At 49.7% G+C, this 17958-nt stretch overlaps 4 protein-coding genes across 4 annotated transcripts; 3 read left to right on the top strand and 1 right to left on the bottom strand.

The window, feature by feature from the left end:
* Window positions 1–1477: 1477 nt before the first annotated feature.
* TGAM01_v201016 (hypothetical protein) lies at window positions 1478–4771 on the top strand (the record flags this gene model as incomplete). Its single annotated transcript, XM_018806613.1, has 1 exon — window positions 1478–4771. The coding sequence occupies one exon, from the start codon at window positions 1478–1480 to the stop codon at window positions 4769–4771; it is 3294 nt and encodes a 1097-aa protein (XP_018660255.1).
* Window positions 4772–5704: 933 nt separating this feature from the next.
* TGAM01_v201015 (hypothetical protein) lies at window positions 5705–6856 on the top strand (the record flags this gene model as incomplete). Its single annotated transcript, XM_018806612.1, has 2 exons — window positions 5705–5727; window positions 5779–6856. The coding sequence occupies 2 exons, from the start codon at window positions 5705–5707 to the stop codon at window positions 6854–6856; spliced, it is 1101 nt and encodes a 366-aa protein (XP_018660254.1).
* A 2735-nt stretch (window positions 6857–9591) lies between these two features.
* TGAM01_v201014 (hypothetical protein) lies at window positions 9592–10737 on the bottom strand (the record flags this gene model as incomplete). The annotated part of the gene is made up of 1 exon (XM_018806611.1): window positions 9592–10737. The coding sequence occupies one exon, from the start codon at window positions 10735–10737 to the stop codon at window positions 9592–9594; it is 1146 nt and encodes a 381-aa protein (XP_018660253.1).
* Window positions 10738–15368: 4631 nt separating this feature from the next.
* On the top strand, window positions 15369–15626 carry TGAM01_v201013 (hypothetical protein; the record flags this gene model as incomplete). Its single annotated transcript, XM_024548667.1, has 1 exon — window positions 15369–15626. The coding sequence occupies one exon, from the start codon at window positions 15369–15371 to the stop codon at window positions 15624–15626; it is 258 nt and encodes an 85-aa protein (XP_024406678.1).
* Between the last annotated feature and the right edge of the window lie 2332 nt (window positions 15627–17958).

The raw sequence follows: 17958 nt of genomic DNA, 5'->3' as shown, positions 1-17958 counted from the left end.
GCAGGCTTGTTAGTAGGGACCGACTTCCGAGAGGGCATTGAAGACGTGATGATGATGGATATAATTAGCATTTCGTATATTGCATTTGTGGAAGTTCTTTTGGGTGAGAGAAAGGTAGACGGTGCGATGAGAGTTGCTCGAGCGCCATAACGGCACATATAGGTATAGGCATATGTACAAAGATGAAGTGGAACGGAGCAGCCGAGGAAGAGATACAGCGACCAAGTGCAAAATGTCCTAATTCAGACGAGTAAGCCAATGGCTGTGGCGATTCCGCTGGGCGCTTAATTTTTTTCTTGAAATTATTCGAGAACGCCAGAGCACAGTACGAAATGATGAGAATGACTGGCTTCAGTTTGCGTGTGCTAATTTGTCAGATTATACAGTGCAGTAAGAGGACTACCATGGGATAGCTTGTTGGTTGTTGTAGAAGCACGTGGATGGTGCGGATCATGCCAGATATAAAACATTTATACGACTTATAGTATGAGCAGCTTTGCAATACTTTTCGTGTGTTCCCGTGCAGCACAACACATACAATGAGACTCATGGCATCTATTGTGTGTGTCATATCCTCGGCATCAATCCAAAATGTCTTAGATAAGCAAGTTACAGAACCAAGCATGGAATGCTTTGTCATTCAAGACATCACGTGACCTGTACACTTTCTTCCACCTCAGCTTCACCCAAGCTTCGTCCGCACAAATGCTGCGACGCTGCAATCAATCGCCACTGCATGCTACCAGAAACTGTAAATCACTTGCATGCTGAGGGAAATGTGCCCTTGATGTCGTCACTGATGCATTCAGGCTGTCAGTTCGACGCGATACCAGTTCCTCTCCCTTACCGCCACGTGTGACTGCAACGCCGCCGGAAACCGACAACTGCCCATTTGCGGCGATTTCGTGCTTTCCAGCAGCCTCCATGATCAAATCCGATAAGCAGTGACTCGCCGTGTCTGCTAAAGTGCCGCCAAATACAAAGTACCGCTACATCATGCACCCGGTCACTGCTAGTAGCTGATGACTGCCACCTCCCAAAAGGGACCCCTGCAAGCGCTGCTCTCCTGCGACATTTGTGCCGATTTTAGCGTCAAAAGGAGACCAGGAGCGTTGCATCTTGCTATTAGTATATATTATCTGCCACGACGGTCAGCAATCGAGCAAGGTGGTAATTTCTGCTTTCCAATTTCCAAACAACTGGCTTCCATCTTGAATCATATATTTTGTTGTACGTGAGAGTGTTCAATCTGGTGTCCAAGAGTCATCTCTCTCCGACTCTTATCACTTATCACCGAGCGCGGATGTTTCACTAAGACGATTTTCGTGCTACAACATCCTTGATCTTTGTCAGAGTTCCGTCGACTAGACACCTTGCATCACTACGGCAGCAACTGCCAAAGCGCATCCCTCATCGATACCATAATTTCTATAATTAAATCGCCGGTTTGGTGCAACCGCACCGCGAGTTGTACACGATGGCGTCGTCCAATACCGTCACCACAGCCTATCTGCTAGGGAACATCCACTGCCCATCATGCGTGACTCTCATCAAGACTCTTCTGCAGGAGGCATTCGGTGACAAGATTGTTTGGGTCTCACCAAATCTTGTGACGTCCATTGTGACAGTTGAGCATGTCGACCACTCACCCGAATTCGTGCGCGCTATTGGCATGACGCTCTCAAATGTCGGGTTTGAGATTTGTGGAGTCGATACCAACGCCTCTGGCGCCGAGGATTTGAACGACAATTCTCGAGGGGATATGGCTGACAGCGGTGGCATCTTTGAGAGCTGGTCCAGTCTTTGGGCCCAGAAGCAGCCGGCGCCAGTCCCCGAGACCGTCAAGGCTGCTCATCTGGAAAACTGCGAGGCCTGCAAAGAACACAAACCACATGGTGCAGAGGATGGTAGCAGCGTTGACTATAAGCTCAAGTCCTCAATCTCGTCGAATAGCCTGCGAAAAGAACCGCTGGTCGACACGGTACCGCTCGATGGCGTGGTCACAGGCGACGGAAACCAGCCCCCTTCATGGCGAGCGACATTATCTATTGGCGGAATGACCTGTGCGGCTTGTGTTACCACCATAACGAATGAGTTGCAGAAGCTTTCCTGGGTTTTGAAAGTCGCTGTTAACCTTGTCGGAAACAGCGCCACAATCGATTTTGTGGGTGCGGATAGAGAAAGGGATCTGATTGAGGCGATTGAGGACATTGGATATGACGCGGCCCTAGATGCAGTGGTTAATCTGAACAAGAAAAAGTCTTCATCAGACGAACGACATGTGGAGATTAGAGTCGATGGTATCTTTTGTCCGCGGTGCCCTCAGAGAATCAACCAGACTTTGAAGAGCTTCGGCGCCCACAGTGTACAGGTTCTGGCTCTCCCGTCTATGGAACATCCCATATTGAAACTACGCTATATCCCAAACTCGCCGCAGTTTACAATCCGGCATATCATTAGAAGCATCGAGGCCACAGATCCATCTCTCCAAGCAAAAATCTACCATCCGCCGACGCTCGAAGAGAGATCTAGAGCCATCAGGGCAAAGCACACCCGCCAACTTTTCTACCGCGAGATGCTGACACTTGTCCTCGCCATTCCGACATTTGTGCTTGGTATAATCTACATGAGCCTTGTGCCAGACTCCAATTCTACCAAGCATTTTCTAATGAAGCCATGGGCATCTGGCCTCAGTCGCGTAGAGATTATACTTTGCCTACTTGCCACACCGGTGTACTTTTTTGCGGCGGATGTCTTCCATGTCCGCGCCATCAAGGAGCTGAGGACGCTATGGCGGCCCAGCAGCCGGACACCTTTCCTGCAGCGATTCTATAAGTTTGGCAGTATGAACATGCTCATGTCACTGGGAACTAGCATTGCTTATTGGTCTTCCATTGGTCAAATGATTGCAGCAGGGGCTGATGGCGATGCCGACATTCCTGAAGATCGGTTTTACTTCGACTCTGTAGTCTTTCTGACCCTTTTCCTTCTCGCTGGCCGACTGATTGAAGCGTACAGCAAATCCAAGGCAGGCAACGCTGTTGAAGCTTTGGCCAAGCTACGGCCAACCACCGCTCTTCTGGTAGAGCAAGATAAGTTGAAAGGCCAAGTTACTACGACCATAGATATGGACCAGTTGGAACATGGCGATATTATCCGAGTGCCCCACGGCTCATCGCCCCCGGTTGACGGTATAATCTTGGATGGCGAAACAACTTTTGACGAATCGAGTCTTACCGGTGAATCACGCCCCATCAAGAAGGGACAAGGAGACGAAGTATTCGCAGGTACCGTCAACAAGGGATCCGCAGTAGTCGTCAAGGTGACTGGAACCTCTGGCAAGTCCATGCTTGATCAGATCGTCGAGGTGGTCAGAGAAGGGCAAGCTAAAAGAGCGCCGATGGAACAAATAGCTGATCTTCTGACATCCTACTTCGTCCCGGTGGTAACCCTCGTAGCCATCATCACATGGGCTGTCTGGATGGCTCTCTGCTTTACCCACAAAGTTGACAGCGACGAACTGAACACATCGGGCGGCTCGACTTCCTTTGCTTTCCAGTTTGCCATTGCCGTGTTTGTTGTGGCATGCCCGTGCGGATTAGGTCTGGCTGCCCCAACGGCCATTTTCGTCGGAGGAGGCCTCGCAGCCAAGCATGGCATTCTTGTCAAGGGTGGTGGCGAGGCCTTTGAGAAAGCTAGCAAGGTGGGCTGCGTGGTCTTTGACAAGACAGGGACTCTCACCGTGGGAGGCGAGCCTCAAATCACGGACTCTGCTCTATTCCCTGACGGCACTAGTGACGGGATCAATGAACGGGTTCTGCTCTCTGCTGTAAAAGCTACAGAGGAAAATAGCAGCCATCCCATAGCAAAGGCCATTGTTGCCTTTTGCAAGACTGGTGCAGATCAAGTTGAGCTGGAGCAAATCGAAGAGTTACCGGGCAAGGGCATCAGAGCAAGTTGCAAGAACCAACCATTTGACATTGCGGTGGGTAACGAGGGTCTCATGAGAGACCTTTCTGCCTCTCTGTCTGCTCATGTCCAGAGCCTGCTGAATACGTGGAAGACGGAGGCCAAGTCGGTTGCTCTTGTTGCGACGAAGCTACGCAACGGTGGTAATTGGACAGTCTCAGCTGCGTTCTCAATTTCTGACCCCATCCGTGAAGAGACGCTGTCCGTGCTTGAGGCGTTGCAAAAGAGTGGCGTGGAAGTTTGGATGCTGTCAGGCGACAATGTGACCACTGCGCAGGCCGTAGCTCAGAGGGTGGGCATTCCTCCCACCAACGTGCTTGCTGAGGTTTTGCCGTCCGAAAAGGCGGCCAAGATTAGCTATCTCCAAGCCTCGATGCACAACAGCGGCCGCCGTGCCATGGTGGCCATGGTGGGAGATGGCATCAACGACTCGCCGGCCCTCACGACAGCGGATGTCGGCATTGCCATTGGGTCTGGCAGCGACGTGGCTATTTCGAGCGCTGACTTTGTGCTAGCCACGTCAAACCTCCACTCGGTGCTGACGCTTCTGGATCTCAGCCGCGTCGTGTTCCGCCGCATCAAGCTCAACTTTGGCTGGGCGGCGGTGTACAACGTGTGCGCCATTCCTATTGCCGCTGGATGCCTCTACGCTGTCACGACCTCGAGCGGCTCGCACGTCAAGTTGGATCCTGTGTGGGCGTCGCTGGCCATGGCCCTGTCGAGTATCAGCGTGGTGCTGAGCAGTCTGAGCATGAGGACGAAGATTCCATGGCTAGGATTTCGTAATAAGCAGGTCGTGTAATTCCGGGATGCACACTGGTGGTACGAAGGAGTTCTCTGGGTACTGTGACTTTGCATAGCAAAGGGATTTATCGGTTGCAAATGGTGATACGCGTAATCTAGCCGCCACATCCATGGTCTCTGCGGATACAAGCAGTACGGATACGCTAAATATTATTGTCTTTTAGATACGAGTTCATGATTAATCGTTTGTCTTTGTATCACTGTTCTAGTTTAGGATATTTTTCATGATACCACTTTTACAATTTTGTTACTTGCGGTGCCTATGGACTCTCACCCCTATTACTTACTTGCGATAATAATAAACAGGAATGATTAAATTAGTATTAAACAGGCGGCGTACAGTTAAATTGCAGTGGTAGGTTATCCAGGGTTTAAGAGCGCTGCCTTGCGGCCTGTAGCAATAGAAGGCGAGGCTCAGGATTCATAGCCAGGCTGGCACTATTTGTTTACACGCAAGGCTGTATTTGAGGTACCTGGACCGTAAGGAAGAGTTAATGTTAATACAAAATTATTATTGCTAGGGTCACAATGAATGCCTCTTTTTGTACATTCTATACAGCCATATGTACCTAGGTAGGTATGAAGTACAAGCCACTATCACAAGACAACGGTTGGTACAGTGCGAGCTTCTTGTCATCCCTCCCAGTACGCGCATGCATGGTTCTGAGGTCTACCGCACTACTAGTTCGTCTTTAGCCCCCGAGCATTCATTCCTACGTAGCTTCACTTTATTCACGCCGCTCCCTGTGTCGAAAGTGCTTCATAACTCTCAAACTGGGAGTACATGCATTCACGGAATTTAATTTTGCCGTCAACAAATCATACGGTTGAACTTGATGCGAATACACGTACCTCCGGTCGAATTGCGGGGTAAACTCTGAACATCACCCCGTGAATCTCATCCATAAAGACCCTCTTCTAAACGCCCGCCATGAATAACATACCAGCAGAAGTGTAAGCATGAATTACTCTTTTATTGAATACAATGCTAAAAGTGACTTGTAGTATTGCATCGTCGGTCCCGTTCCGATTCCTCGTCGGGCCCAACCGGCGAGAGTTCACTGTACACTCTGCTCTCCTATCATACCTGTCTCCCGTCCTTGATAAACTGGTAAACGGAAGTTTCTCTGAAGCTGCTGAAAAATGCGTCACTTGGGACTCTGTAGATGAAGACACATTCGTCAGATTTTGGCAGTACGCTTATACGGGGAAATATACCGTTGATCTCTCGATAACTGGACTTCAATCGGAACCCCAAGCCGCTCAGGAAGCTGAGAAACGGACCGCCCAAGAAGCGATAGAAGCCGCCACAGTCGCCAAAGAAGAGAAGGAAATCGTACAGCTTATTGTCAAGAGGGACAATACCCTACGGGCCCTGTCAAGCAAGGATGAGAGGAGGCTGATTGAGCTTCAGACCAAGGCCGCAAGGAGAGCCGCTCGCGAGGCCGAGAGGCGCGCTGAAATTGCCGAAGAGGAGGAGGATTTAGCGGAATTACTACGGATGCAAGACAGGAGACCTGTACTGTTAGCAGAGGATCGTGAGCGGCTGGTTCACCTCTTGGAGAAGCAAGCATCCCGGAAAAGAGAGGGACTGGTCGCGAGCGAAACCAAAGGCGAGACTCCGTCTGGAGAGTTGACCATCCGTGAGGCTCAGTGGGATGCATTCAAACGCCAGGGAACTTTTGCCTCTTCCGGCACATCGTCTGTCACTGGTTCTTCAAAAGGAGCACCGGCCAGAAGCAACCAGGCGCATGAGGATTACACAAGCACGTTCCTCTCTCATGCGCGACTATACGTTTTCGCAGAATGCTACGGCATTACCGGCTTAATGGAGCTTTCGCTAAATGGATTACACGGCGCCTTGGTAACGTTTACGCTATATGAACAAAGGGTCAACGATGTAGTAATGCTAGTGCAGTACTGCTATGATAATTTGGTTCCGGAAGCTTTGAGAGAGATGATTACTCTATATGCGGTCTGCAAGATTGAGAAGCTGTGGGTGAGCGAGGAGTTTCAGGCACTCGTGGAGGCTCATGGGGAGCTATCGAGGTCTTTGATTGGGCACATGGTGAAGGCGTTGTGATGGGACGGTTACTTTTCTGCTAGATTGGACGCAAGATTTTGGTGCTTATTAGAGGAGCTACAGACGCTATAGATGCTGCATATGCTATAGCTATAGACGTTACAGATGCTACAGATGCTATAGATCTATAGATAATGTATGGTATTCAAGTTAGCTTCAACCGGCCATCTCTCAATTGGTTCATTTCATCACATAATCACCAATCATGTGCGGCCCTCTTCGTCGGGAGTTTGGCGATATACTGATGACAATACGATCTTGAAGCTGCGCCTCGAGAAAGCTGGGCAAGAAATACTTCTGTCACAAGTACTTTCCATGTAAATACTATATACACTCCCCTTTACAGCCCATATTTTAAGCAAAAGAATAAGATCATAAGACAGTCGGGCATTTCTTCATACTAGTAAGATGCAGCGGGCTCATTCTTGGGGGTGGAATATTCTTCTATTTTGCCCAACGCAATAGTGCTACTAGTAGTACCTAGGTAGGTAATAGCAGCACAGAGCCTAGGAATATACCTTGGGGGCGGCGCAGCACCAAAAAAAATCGCATCGGGGATTTGTTAGTCGGGATGGATGGGAGCTGAGCTCAGCTGAGATGGCAAGGCAGGGGGTTTTGTTAGTGAATGGGGACTGTGGATTTGGAATCGGCTTTGTGTGCCTTTTCTCTATCCATTGTACTGGACTATGGATCATGGTGTTAGTGCTAGTAGAATGCAGGATAATGATTGTCATCCAAAGCGATATTACCAGCAAAACAAACTGAAGGGGGGCTACAGGGGGCCAACAGGATTTAATTTGGCCTCATCGATACTGGATAGTACAGAGAGCACTTTGTTTGGTCCTTGTTATTTGCCGTGCATGCATCAGCCTCGGTACATTGATGCAAGATACTTCGATAAAGTCCATATGCATATGCCGTGCACGTAGCACATGTGTCAAGCAAACTCCAAATCAAGACTCTCTCTATAATAGTAGCATCCACGGCTATTGTGTGCAACGCACGAAAGCAAACAAAAGCAGTCATCACAAGCGTCACCCAAATAAGGCATGACACAACAGCGAAATTGTCCCGTTTTGGAAGGGGGTAACACACGCCCAACACAACCAACAGCTATTACCCATCTAAAATAAAAGCAGTCCTATTCCTTCGACAAGTCATAGGAATAAAAATGTAGCAATAGTCATAATCCTATTCTTTACTCATTGCCTTTACTTCGCCCATTGTTTTCGTTTAAAAAAAGAATTGCCCCATGTTAGTGACCCGTCGTCTGTTCCTTGGGCCGCAAATTCAACGCCGTTTGGCGCTCGAGATGGTGAATAAGCCCCAACCTCGGAGCCGAGTATTTACCCATGTACCCGACTTTTTGCATGTCCCAAACTTTCACCTGTCAGAATGTTCCCAAAATACCTACCTACCTACTTACGTTCCAGAATGATCCTCTTCCCCCGGAACATTGAATCTTCCGTCTCGGATTTTCTGCATCTTCTCTTCCGCGGCAATTGCGTATATACACGTATCAAGTACAGTATATACGAACACGGACGAAAATGGGGCTTTACGCTTTTAGATCCCGAATCAAAGCCACGCTCGCCTACGTGTTAAAAACCCTCCGCCATGCCGAGAAAACATCAAACTTGCGTCATCATCGCTTCTTTTCAAAAAGACTATATCCGAACTTTTTTTGCCTTGTCTGAATTTAAGCATTATGACCATGTCAAGTAATTGCGTACGTATCATGAACGCGACGCAAAAGAGGCAAAGGCCACTCTCCACAGGGCTGTACTCTTGAAAAGCTTCCGACCAGGTACTCATTCGCTCGCGTAAGAGAAACACGTCTCATGTTTTACCGTAAGCGGTTTTTCCCTAATCAAGCATCTTTACTGCGTTAGCAGTAGCAGTTAGCAATAGCAGCTAGAATTTATTGTTGGTGAAAAAAGACGAAACACATAGCATTCACGTTCTAGTCACGCGAGCGCTGGAGCTAACGGGCATGGACAACAAGTGCTGACACGCAGTGGTGATCAAGTAAGCTGCTTGGGGGACTTTCTGATATTGATGGAAATAATCCAAGTCTAGAGAATTGATTTATCTAAACATAGTCTGTAGATATCTCTTTCAAAAAAAAATTAAGCAGAAATAAGTGTAGTGTATATGAAATATGAGCTCACTGGCCCCCCCTCGAAAGGGGAATCCGGCGCAGTGGAAAACGTGATCTGTTTAATTCCCGTTCCCAAGAAAAACTCCAAAAGATTCCATGACAGGTTCCGATCGATTCCTAGGGCTATCCCAACCCATTGTAAGCAGGGCCCTCCAAAAATGCCCACACGCCCAATTCCCTAGCCCCCCATCGCGGCTTCGCCTCGTTGGTTTGAACCAACCCCAAATAGAAAAAAATGACAAAATATAGGAAACTCCGTTTTGCCCCCTTGGCAAATTGCAAGTCAGAGGCAGAAATTGTTTTTTGACGTATGCACATGATATCCTCTCTGTATAACATATTGGTGTAAAGAAATGTAGCGATGATTAGGTGTTTGTTATCCAAGGGCACTCGATGCGCCGGCCATGCAGCTTCTTTCGAGAGGAGACAAGTCCGAGACCCAAAAATATAGTAGTAATTGCAGATGATGTGAGAAAGAAATGGGTAAGAAAAACAAAAAGACAATCCGCGACGCCATGCTTTTCTGTAAAAAGGTAAAAACACACAAGTAAATGTTGGATAAAAAAAAGAAGCTCTATCGGACGGTGATGGCGCTGGCGCTGGCACCGCCGAGGAGACGGCCCCACACGCCGCGTCGGTGCCGCTTCTTGGTGGTGGCCTCGCTAAGCTGCTCGTATTGCTCCGCAGAGATGGCGATGTCGTAAGGCAGAGCGCGCACGCTCGGCACCTGCGCCTTGGCCTCCTCCTTGTCCATGACAATCTCCACGGGGGAGTCGTACAGGCTGCTCTGGCTGGTGCCGTAGAGGTAGGGAGACGGATCCGACTCCAGAGGCGTGGTGGACCGCGAGTGCTGGCGGCTGGAGATGGACGAGGCATAGGAGCTGGCCGAGCTGTAGACCAGGCCGGGCGGCGTGATGGAGCCGTTGCTGGCAGCGCGGTAGTGGTCGGGGCTGGCGTGTCGGGATCGTGATGGGCCCCGGGAAGAGACTGGGCTGGGATACCTGGCAGCAGCGTGGGCCGCGGCATGGAACATCTCCTGCTGGCGCTTCTTCTCCTCGCGATGACGCAGCTTGCGGGCGTAGCGCTCGGCAATCTTGATGCGCGCGGGCTCCAAGAAGACATCCAGCTCGGCGTACAGGTCGTGCTCGGTGATTCTCAGCTCCCACTCGAGCAGGAACAGCAGCTGCTTCTCCATCAGGTTGACCTCGGTGCGCGTGAAGCCAAAGGTGTAGTCGGCGGTGTTCATGTGGGTGTAGTTGGCCCAGTGCTTGTTCTTGGGCGAGCTGTCGTTGAGGTACTTTGCGGCCAGGATCAGGGCGGCCAGGAAGATGCGGTGGGTGGTGCATCGCAGGCCGCGGGCCATGGGCTGCAGCTTGGACCTGAGGCGGTTGAGGTAGACCAGGGTCGACATGAGAGTTGGGACCTGGACGTTGGAGGAGACGACCAGCTGGGTGATGAACTCTTCCAGCGAGGGCAGCGCGTCGTCGGTGCTGGAGACGGCCCGGGGCTCGGGGCTTCGTGGGGGAGTGGGAGGCCCATCCCGGGACTTGTTTGATGACGATGATTCCCGGGGTGGTGGCATGAGGGTCGTGTCGCAGGCAATGACGTTGTGGGCAGCGTTGGCCAGGTATGCAATCATTTCACGGCTGACGGGCTGGTAGACGAACTGCTCCAGGGCGGCCTTGTTGAGCTCGTCCATGGAGAGATATCTTGACGCCATGATTGCGTGGATGTGATGGTGATGTGAGAGGCGATGGCGAGTTAGGTATAAGTGAGAGGTGGTCAGTGCTCGAGACAGACGAATTGTACTATCGACAGAGCAATCCAGATCTGCGAAAAAAGAGAGAAGGCTGCTGATTGATGATGGAAAGCACCGAAGCGAGCAGAGAGAGCGATGATATATAGGTATAAAGAGAGAGAGCAGATAGATAAGTGCCGGCTCACAAGGGGTGGAGGAGGGAAGTGCTCAGAGCAGGAGGGATCAGATCAGGATCGAGCAAGCAGAAAACAACAACGCTAGAAAGGGAGGATCTGATCGTGAGGAGCAAGAGAGAAGCGATAAAAGAGGAACACGAAGGAGGCGGATGAGAAGAGCAAGAGGGATGCCAAACGTATTAAAGCAAAGGCGATGATGGACACGAGCGCATGTGGCCCTTTTTTAGGTGCGCCCAGTGACCCGTCCTGGCGTTTGGGGTGCACCACGAGGCTGTCGGTGCGGCAGCAAGTACAGCTGGCGGTACAGCCGCTAGTGCAGAGCTAGTGGGCAGCGATGCGCCACAGGGAGGGTTGGCGTAGCGGGCTTTGGCGGGGGGGGTCTGCGGGCTGCAGGGGTTGGGCGATGGATCAGTGGCCTGTGGTGCTGTGGTGCTGTGGTCCTGTGGAGGGGGGAGTACCCAGCGGGCATGTACCGTGGCACGAGTAGCGTGAGCTGGCAGTGACTGCAGGCGACGTGGCGGGCAGCGGAGGGGCGGTCAGAGGGGTACTTGCGGCATGTACCTGGGGGGGGCTGGGAGTGCGCAAAGTCGCACGCAGGGTGACGGTGGCGGTACGAGTGCCCGAGGTATCGCGAGGTATCGCCCAAGGTACTGGCTGAAAGACACCAGACAAGTCGACCAGGCAGTACAGTTGAACGGCCAGGCCGGCAGGGATTTCCAGCAGGGCGCTCGTTTGGTTTAGAGTTGGCGCTGCGGGAGTGCAAATGCAGACTGGGCTGTTCAGTGAGTCTTTTGCGGGTGGTTCGGTGCCGCGTCGTGAACGGTGGCGAATGATGGCTGTGTTGGGTTGATTGATTGATTGATTGATGTTCAAGCTGATTGCTTGCTTGCTTTTTGTACCGACGCCGATTCCCGCTCGATACGAGGAAAGAAAGCCGTGTGGGCTGCAGATGACTAACTGGCCTTGGATTCTTAATTAAACGATCTGATGGAGACCTGAATCCGCTTGTCTTTGTCTTGTCTTGTGCGTTATCTCTCTGGTATATGATGTTAAATGAAATCTTCAGAGTCCCGTGTCTGAGGGATGCCCAAGACAAAGACGATAAAAGCAAATTAGTCAATCAGGTAATTCGTGATGACACTAGGATCACCGTTGGTGTAGCGCAGTAATTAAAGAGAAATCCAGTCGTCGCCTTGTTGAAATTGCTGATATGCAGACAAAGAAGGCCAAAAAGTGACTATTCCGAGTCCCGAGCTGTCCGGCTCTCTCCGGATTCGTGGAGGGCAAGTCCGTGCTGGTTGGTGCTAAGAGAGAAAGAACCGCAATGTGCCCAACGTGGCGCCGTCCGATCCAGCGGAAGGGGTCTGATTGAAAGGGGATTTTTGGTTTTAGCACTGGGCTGGGCAGTTAAATGTCTGGGGGCCTGAACGAGGCGGTTGAATTTTTCCTTGAGGCGTTGTTTAATGTGTGTCTAAATCGACGTGGCGTCAGGGTAGAACGCCTTTTTCCTCTTCCTTCCTAAAGCCGTATAAAGGCTAGTTGGGCGTTGAAAACTAGAAACAAGATGCCGTCTGGTCTCCGATGAAGATCGGCTTCGTTCGGCAAATGCGGTGAACACGCCAAAAGAATGAGGTAGGCTCGAACAGGGTTTCTATTCGGATGATGCGATGCGATGCGATGCCAGATAGGACAATCCAAGAAAAAACCGGTTTCGGTAGGTAGAGATATATAGATGATGCAATCTCTTTGTCTTTTACGACAGAGAGTGGTTGGCGTGAGCTCTTCGATGATCCAATTGGAATCCAATAGAAAATAGTGCCTCGTGAACAAGGGAAACACAAGTATGTGATAAAAAGAGAGTTGAATCAATCAAAGTGCAAGCCGCGGAAATGCAGGGTCCAAAAAGGCAAATTCAGAGGATCCGTCCGGCGGTCGATCTGAAAAAGGGAGAGTAATGTTCTTTTCGTTTCTTGTTCACACCACTCAGTGGTATGCTTAATTCAATGATGTGGCAAATAATTAAGTTGAATTGAGGCGGTTATCGTAATTCACTGCACAGCAGCGTTCCAGCACTCGATATCAAAAGAAGGGAGATGCAGAGTGAGAGGGTTAACTAACAAAAAGAAAAAAAAAAGGAAAAGAAAGGAAACTGAAATTAGAATGAAGGATGAGGATAGCATCGAAATAGAATCTCTAAAAAAAGGCGATGCCACGAGTTTTTATTAACATCACGGCCACGCGTATCGGGATATTAAAGATGCTTCATGAAACACGGCAAGCGCAAATCGCATCAAAAATAGAAATCCCCAGCCATCGCCTCCAGCATCTATTTGCGGCCTCCAAGCAGTCAAAAACATCAAACATCAAACATCTTCGTCGGCAAGCATCCGAACCGGCGCAGTCCTGGGCGCCTAAACAGACGCGCAGCCCCAAGACTTGAACAAACAAGACCGGATGCTCCAGCAGCTTGACGATTCACAGCAAAATGCTCATGGATACGATGACACTGCAATAGCGCTGCTCCGTCTCTAGCTCCGTCGCGCACCGCCTGTATCCGCCACGCCATTGGCCCGCGACGCTGCCATCTTGAAACTTCAGCTCAACTTATGCTGGCGATGCTTCTCCATCGCTTCTGTTCCTGTCAAAACGTCCAAAAAAGAAACCCGGCCCCACCCCTTCGAAACGCCGCCTTGGAGCCAATGGGCGGCTCCCCGTCGACGGCAGAATCGCTCATGGCCAATCGCCAGCCAAACTTGGCGAGCGGCAGCCGAAAAGAGGAGAGCCCCAGTTCAAGGTGAGTCAAGGTCCTTCCTTGGTTCGCCGTCCACCTACAGTATACCAGCTCAGTATGAGTAGGTACATTCGTAGGTACCTCCCTTCCTTATCTCTCTGCCCTTGTCCCTGGCAAGCTGATTTGCTGCCGGTGCCTTGCTGGGCTTTTCGATGCGCTGGCCGCCGTCTTGTCCAATGGATGCCCAGTCAAAGAGATGAGTGGCTTGCTGGGTTCTGTTGCCTTTTTTCTTTTCTTTTTCAGCCACGAGCCTCAGATAGGCAAGTAGAAGCATAATGAAATTTGCTCCTGACAAGTAATGTAAGACAGTGTAGTACGCATATAGCGCCTAGTAAGTCTACTTGGTATGGATGTACAACAAAAAAGTTGAAGCATTTCAAATGTAGCAAGCAACCTCTTCCTTGCTCGGGAAAGCCACGCCGCAGCCGCGAAATTCACGCTTTGCCCTTTTCTTTCTGATTTTTATTCGTCGTTCATCCTCTCCCTTCGCCGCTCGTCGAAAAGGTACAAGTAAGACATCAACTAGTTGTACTTGGAAAGGCCTAGGTACGGTAACACGGGTAGGATTAAAAAGTAGGTGGTGCCTATCCAGGAACTCCCTTCACGCGAGCCGCTTCAATGCAGGGGCAGCAAAGGTTAAAAAAAAAACGAACAGGAACACAAAGTGTAATTTACTTGTGCTAGCCAAATTCTTGACATTTGCATTAACAACTGCGGCCCGTAAACTTTTTTCCTTTTAAAATTATGACACCCTGAACATCAAAAACTTGCGGGCGCGAAACGCAGTGTGATATGATGATGTGAGGTTCTTGAAACATAGCGTCTGTCTATCAGTCTGTCACATCAATTCTTTCTGCAAACACCAAGAGAAAATGCGGGTAAACTCTCTCGTTTCCCGCTTTTAGTTACAGTATCATCTGTCTGGAACGCCTTGTTGCCCCTAGCGTTCGATATTCGTGTGGAGAAATGAGGGGGAAAGAAGACTGACTGGATTGCCTCCCGGAACGCAAGTCAGTAGGTTCATCTATCCTTTCGTCCATCTTTAATAGAATCACTTACTCGCACGAGTGCCTATTCCATCATCACGAGTAAGACGCGAATCAAACTTTTGCCCATATGGGGCCACCCTTCCCCCCAACCCCGGTCAAATTCATTCGTGGCGTCTAGCTTTCCATCCCCGCCACCGGTACCTTTTTCTTCCCTTGCCATGGCGTCTTAAATTCATGCCTCTTTACTTGATCTGTCGTGCATACTGTAGCGAGATAATACGGCCCGAAAGTGAATGCATTCAATCCAATATTCTTTGCTTTTTCTTCTTCAAGCGACGGGAACCCTCAATCCGGCCATGGTCTCTCTCGTATACAATTACAATCCGGCTCCCTCACATGTCTAGCGGCCTCCGCAACATGCCAGCTCCAGCAACGATCTTCCATAGCCCTTTGGATAGTCTCTGGGCCTGGCACCACTGAGAATCTGTTCCGGATGGTCAGCTCCCTGTTAGATCCGATCCGCGTGCAGAGACGGGGGGCTGGGCCGGGGTCTAGCGGCTTGATAATTGCATGCTAGCTGGGCCTGGCGTGTCTGTTTTGCTGTCTCTATGGCATGTCTCTGTTGTCTAGACTGCCATGAGTTGGCTGTACAGTGGATTAATGTGCTGTGCTGTGCTGTGCTATGCTGTGATGTGCCTTGATTTGAATATTCACTCCCTTGCGTGGAGTAATATTGCCATGATGCTACCACTAGTATTAGTGCAAATCCCAGCTATCATCTCCAGCGAAGCTCTGTACTTTGCAGCTGAGCCCAGGGTACATGTATTTCCATGGTCAGCCGAACAACCCCTTCGCTTCTGCCTCAGCCCGTCTTCTTTGCGATTAATTTCCTGATGCTATAACCGGTCTAATGACATACTAGCAGCACATACATTCCATGATCCATGTGCAAACAAAATCCTTCTGACTCCTCATCAAATAAGGAAAAAGAAAAGCGAGAAAGATAGAGGAGGCGCCATCGTTTCTAGGCTAAATAGAAAAAGCTGCAGCCCTCTGAAACACAAATCAGCCCATCTAATACCGGTCTCTCTTTGGCTTTGCTTTCGGTGATTTTCCATCTTTCAGCCCGACGCCACATTTTGATCCCATCAAGCTGATGCGGGTGCAGGCAGATATCAAGGCATAATGGAGGAAGCACGCGCTATCCTATGACTAGCGAGCGACTACTTCTAATTGCTCCGCATCCCGCTATGAACTTGTTCAGTAGCCAGCTGGATAGACTCGATGCGACGCACCAATCTATCGATGCAGGTCCGCTCCATCTATGGTAGCGGTGGTTTAATTAATTAGCTAACAAACTCGCCCGGCAGCTGTGCCGTACAGGTATGTAATTGATACTACTAGTAGTAGTAGGCAGGTGTATGTGTAGATACTTGATGTCTCATTCCCAGTATACTTGCCTCTCAAGTACTGCCCACTTCCCTTTCCCTCTCCCCACAGGCAGTGATGGATGCAGGTATACTGTATCGTGCCATGTACTTGTAGTGGTGCCTCCATCAAGTCGAGGTCAGTCAGCTCGTAGATACCCAATCACGACGGCATGTGGTCCCGTCCCATCCCTGCCACGGTGCCTGAACCGCTATCGGCCATTTCTGCTGAAGCCTGAACGCCCGCGTTAAGCACTATAAATTATCAATATGACAGCATAGCATCAGATGGAACAAGCAATGGATTCAACCGCAGGAATGTGGGCAATCACCCAATTGACAGCTTAACAGAGTTTTTGCTACTCTGCATCCGGCTTTACTTGTAATTGCTTTAATCTCTTTTGGCTTTCTCGTCCGTCCATTACCACATATTCGGTGTACATCATAGATATCATGAAAATGATAGCTTCTTCGTACAGAGCACGGCTAAACACCTGCAGCAGGGTCTATCCCCACCCACTTACGAAAAGTAGGTGAAGGGATAACGTGCTGCAAAGACGCACAGAATTTGCCCCATGGCCGCCAGTTGGGCACAGTACTGCTACCTGGATACTCGTACGAGCATACAAACATGTGCTTCATCATTTAGCATGGCATTGGTATCAATAGTAGGTATTCGTCTCCTTTGTTCACATGCATTGGGGCCGATCCATGCCCGTAGCATGTACCATTACAAATTGCAGGTCTCCATATCCCATCCCATCATTGCGTGGTACTAGTAGTATTTGATGTACATTCATACATCTCTGGTACATATCCGGGCGGGTCATCCAGCGACAACACATCAAGGTCGTGGCGTGGGGTTGACCAGGGAAACCAAGAGACAAAAAGGCAAGGTCGCATTTTGGGCCACTGTTCCTTGACCGCTGAAGATGAGGATTGCTCAAGGTGGCATGGATGGCATGGATGGCATAGAGCATACCTAATGAATGGGCGACATGAATTGTTACTATACAGCTTGTGGCAGCCATCAACAGGCTAAGCACTACATACAGCTAATCAGCTCTGCAAAGGCTGAAGAGCTGCCAGTCACATCGCTCTTCACATGGGCGCCGTAGACGATACGAGAGGCCGCATGCCATGGCATCCGATCCATTGGCTCTCCCTTGTCCAGGGAAGACGAGACGGGAGCGTGGCCACCTCCACACATGCCACTGGTGGTGTGTGTGGCCACCACTTCCGGTAGCAGTGGCAGCATTCTCCCTGTTCCTCTACATGTACATTAGTACTTGTATAATATATTTTTCGGACATTTATTTCTAGATATATCGCCATTGTAGTAATCCGCATTCGCAATACGAGGGAAATGCAAGCAATTGAAGCAATATTAGACAGACAATACGAACAACCCCAGAAAAGTAAATGCGCCAAAGACAAGTTGTATCCGTATGGAAGCTGTAGGATCCATGGAGTCCAGACGCAAGGTCATAACGCATGGTTTGTTGTCAAAGCATCATACCTACATGATGCGAACGATTTTTTTTTCTCTACAAATTCTTTCACCGCCACTGTATATCAAGCATGCGACTCCAAAGTGGGAAAAGATGCAAAAAAATCAAACCCAACTTTTCCCTTTTTCGACCGCTGTCCATGCACACTAAGCAGCATGCGCTTGGTTTAACTGGAGACAATTGGGCAACATTTTTCTTTTTCTAAAAATTGCCATGAGAGCCTTGGCTGATACAGACATGACATGATACTGTATCTACTGCCCTTCTCCTTCTCCTTCTCCCCCAAAC

Source organism: Trichoderma gamsii (assembly GCF_001481775.2).
Source record: "Trichoderma gamsii strain T6085 chromosome Unknown Scaffold_2.2, whole genome shotgun sequence".
NCBI lineage: Eukaryota > Fungi > Ascomycota > Sordariomycetes > Hypocreales > Hypocreaceae > Trichoderma > Trichoderma gamsii.
This window is presented reverse-complemented; position numbering and strand designations above follow the sequence as displayed.